The sequence below is a fragment of the Vicia villosa genome, unplaced genomic scaffold, assembly GCF_029867415.1.
Source record: "Vicia villosa cultivar HV-30 ecotype Madison, WI unplaced genomic scaffold, Vvil1.0 ctg.002094F_1_1, whole genome shotgun sequence".
In the NCBI taxonomy this organism is placed as follows: domain Eukaryota; kingdom Viridiplantae; phylum Streptophyta; class Magnoliopsida; order Fabales; family Fabaceae; genus Vicia; species Vicia villosa.
This window is the reverse complement of record NW_026705835.1, coordinates 106,024-109,364: the sequence shown is the minus strand read 5'-3', so window position 1 is coordinate 109,364 and position 3,341 is coordinate 106,024. Positions and strand designations below refer to the sequence as shown.

Sequence of the window (3,341 nt, the reverse complement as noted above, 5' to 3'; positions counted from 1 at the left end):
CATCATACTCATATCCTCGCAAATAATGTCTCATAAGCTTCACCATACAATCAAACAAATCATCACACGACTCATGTTTTCAACATAGCATGTATCTTCATATCTCATCATATATGTCCACAACACATCATTCATCAAAACAAGCAGATCATGGTTTAAAAATAAATTCGAGCTACTGCTCATTTCATCATTATAACACAAAGAATATTTCATAAGCTTCATCCTGCTTGAAACGGCACTTAAAACAGGCCAACGGTTCAAAAGTTATGCATCTTTAAACTTTTCAAAATTTGCTAGCAGCACGCGGCGCCACACATTGTTCGTGACGCGAACTGGAAAATTTATGATGCCTTCGCGGAGCCAATAGGGTTCGCGGAGCGAACTGGCAAAAATGCAGTTTCATAGCAGATGACAGCAGTACAGGATTCAACCCCAAATCCCCCAAACTCAACCAAATTAAGTCGAAAACACCAACCATCACGAACAGCAATAGAATACTTGTTATAACACAAATGTAACACATATTATGGATCCTCTAACACCATAACATCATCAAATCATGTAATTTTATCAAATCATACAATTTTCATCAAATCATCCCAAAACCCCAACCTAACATATAGCTCAATTGACACGAACAATGCATCTAATTCAGTCCTACCATCTATAACCCAATAATAGATGCTAATCGGAAGAATCCCCCCTTACCTTAGTCAAATTTCTTGAAAGCCCTCTTCCTCTTTCCATGCTCTTTAACATTCTCTGCTCTTCTCCTCTTTTGCTTCTCTTCTCCTCTTCTATTTTTCCCAATTTCCTTCTTTTTTTCTTATTTCCTTGTTTTTATGAAAAAAGATAAAGTATAACCTTAGTAAAAGGCCTACACTCAGCACCCCCTCTTTACTAACACCACACTTGGTCCAATAGCTCTATTTCTCAATTTAATCCAATTAAATCCAATAAAATGCCAAATAATCCAAATAATTAATTTAAGTTCTAATTAAATTAATAAATGGAAAATATGGGGAGTTACATCCATTTCTTAGGTAGACTTCTGATGATCTTCTTAACATGATCAGCAGTAATATAACCTTTGTCCAGAACCTTGAATCCTGTGACCAATGTTTGAATCCTTGAAAACATGGTTTCCACATTTTCTTCATCTTTCATTTTGAATGACTCATATTTTTGAATTAAGGCCAAGCCCTTAGATTCTTTAACTTGAGTGTTACCTTGAGTGTTACCTTTATGAGTCATTTCCAATGAATCAAGAATATCTTTTGCTGAACTTCTATTTGTGATTTTCTCATATTCATTATAGGATATGGAGTTAAGAATAACAGTTCTCGCTTTGTGATGATTCTTAAATGCACATTTTTGTTCATCACTCATTTCATTTGTGGGAATAGGAATACCCAAACTTGAAACAGGTGTTACGTAGCCATTTGTAACGATCTCCTAGAGATCAATATCATAGCCTAGAAAGAAACTTTCTAGTCTATCTTCTAATAATCAAATCTATCTCCATCTAAGACTAAAGGTTTAGCATTGTAACTATCTCTTGTATAAGTGTTAGCAGCGACAACCATTTAAAAGTTTTTCTCACACTGGACCTCTCTACACTTGTTAGGTGTTTGATAAAAATCAACAAAGAGCCGGAGCTCTGATGTCAAATGAAGGTTGAGAAAAACGTAAGAAAAGGGGTTTGGATTATGTTTTCTAAAAACTTTGATTCTTTTTTTTAAAAAAAAGGGCTTGAAAGGTTAGAGAGATAGTTCAAGGAAAGATAAAAACAACACTTTGAGTTATCTTGGTTCACCTTAGAAAAGGCTAATCCAGTTCACCCGTCAAGGTGATTTCGCCTTAGAAAATGACTTAATCTGCTAATCTTGAAAGATTACAAACAACCTCTAAGAGTCTATAAAGACACCTTAGCCCTCCCAAGTATACAGACTAACAACCTAGTCACTTGAGAAAAACAAATCTCAAAAGATTTACACATGAAACAAATCTAAAAAATTTACACAATAGAGTGTTCAGTGCAGTTTCTCTAAGAACTTTCTTTTCTCTCTTTTCTCTTTAAAGTTTATTTGCTGAGTTTGAATATGTTGCTTGAATAGCGTTGTAGTTCTTTTGTTGTTTTTCTTCAAGAGAGAGTGTCTTATGTATGTATATATATTGTCCCATGATTATATGATTGTTGAAGAGGACAAGTCGATGCTTTCCTAGATGCAACGGCTCCAAAAAGTCTTGGGGAACAGTGAGCACACAAACGGCGGAATCCTATATTGTGTTCTGCAAAAGTAGAAAAGGTGATGTACTTTTGTACCATGTTGCTTCTTTTGCAAGTTTTTGATCATCCTTCAGTTGAGATTTACTTCTTTTGTGAAGTAGAGAGTGTAGTGAGGAGATCAAGTAACGCAAACATTCCAAGAGAGAGAATCTTTCAGATCCAGAAAGAGATCTTCATAATCAAGAGCAACAGCCTATCTGAATGACGCATTTTAATTTCTAAACTTGAAGCAGAGTGTTTTTTAACTTAATTCTTGTATCTGAATAGTTGCTTTGCTTCCGAACGTTTGTAGATTCTTTTTTGATGAGTTATTCCACATTCTTCGGAACTACTGACGTCTCTTCACAATTGAGATGAATGGTTCTTCTGATATGATGACGCTGATTCTGATGATTATTTGGACAGCAATCCTAATCAACCAAAATAGTGAATCTGCACACTTAAGAAACTATTAGAGTATAAATTGTTTCATACAAATATATGCATTGTTATCATCAAAACTTAAAGATTGAATGCAGAACTAATTCTTGCTCCAACAGATTTATGTCTTCTTTAAATTTATGTATGTCAAGTTATACTTGAACATGTTTTCAACCAGTACTCACGGAATTGTAGATGTTTGCCTCACATATTTCAAGCGTTTTTAGCTACTTTATTTCAGTCACTTTGTAGTGGCTTCAATGTTCTTAATACCCCAGATTCTGAAAACATTCTTATGATTGTCGAAAAAGATGTGGTTGTAACCCACCTGACCTTCCATACAATGAGGAACACCATTAAGGATGATAAGATTGCAGGTAAACTTGATTCAACTGACAAAAAGAAGATTGAGGACGCCATTAAGCAGGCTATCCAGTGGCTAGACATCAACCAGCTTGCTGAGGCAGATGAGTTTGAGGACAAGATGAAAAAACTTGAAGGCCTCTGCTACCCTATCATTGCAAAGATGTACCAGGGTGGTGCAGGTCCTGACATGGGTGCTGCTGCAGATGATGATGATGCTCCTACTGGTGGAAGTGATGTAGGTCCCAAGATTAAGGAAGTTGACTAA

General features: G+C 35.6%; 1 protein-coding gene across 1 annotated transcript; it reads left to right on the top strand.

The window, feature by feature from the left end:
* Positions 1-3,053: 3,053 nt before the first annotated feature.
* On the top strand, positions 3,054-3,341 carry LOC131637834 (heat shock 70 kDa protein 4-like). The gene has a single exon (XM_058908404.1). The coding sequence runs from the start codon at positions 3,054-3,056 to the stop codon at positions 3,339-3,341; it is 288 nt and encodes a 95-aa protein (XP_058764387.1).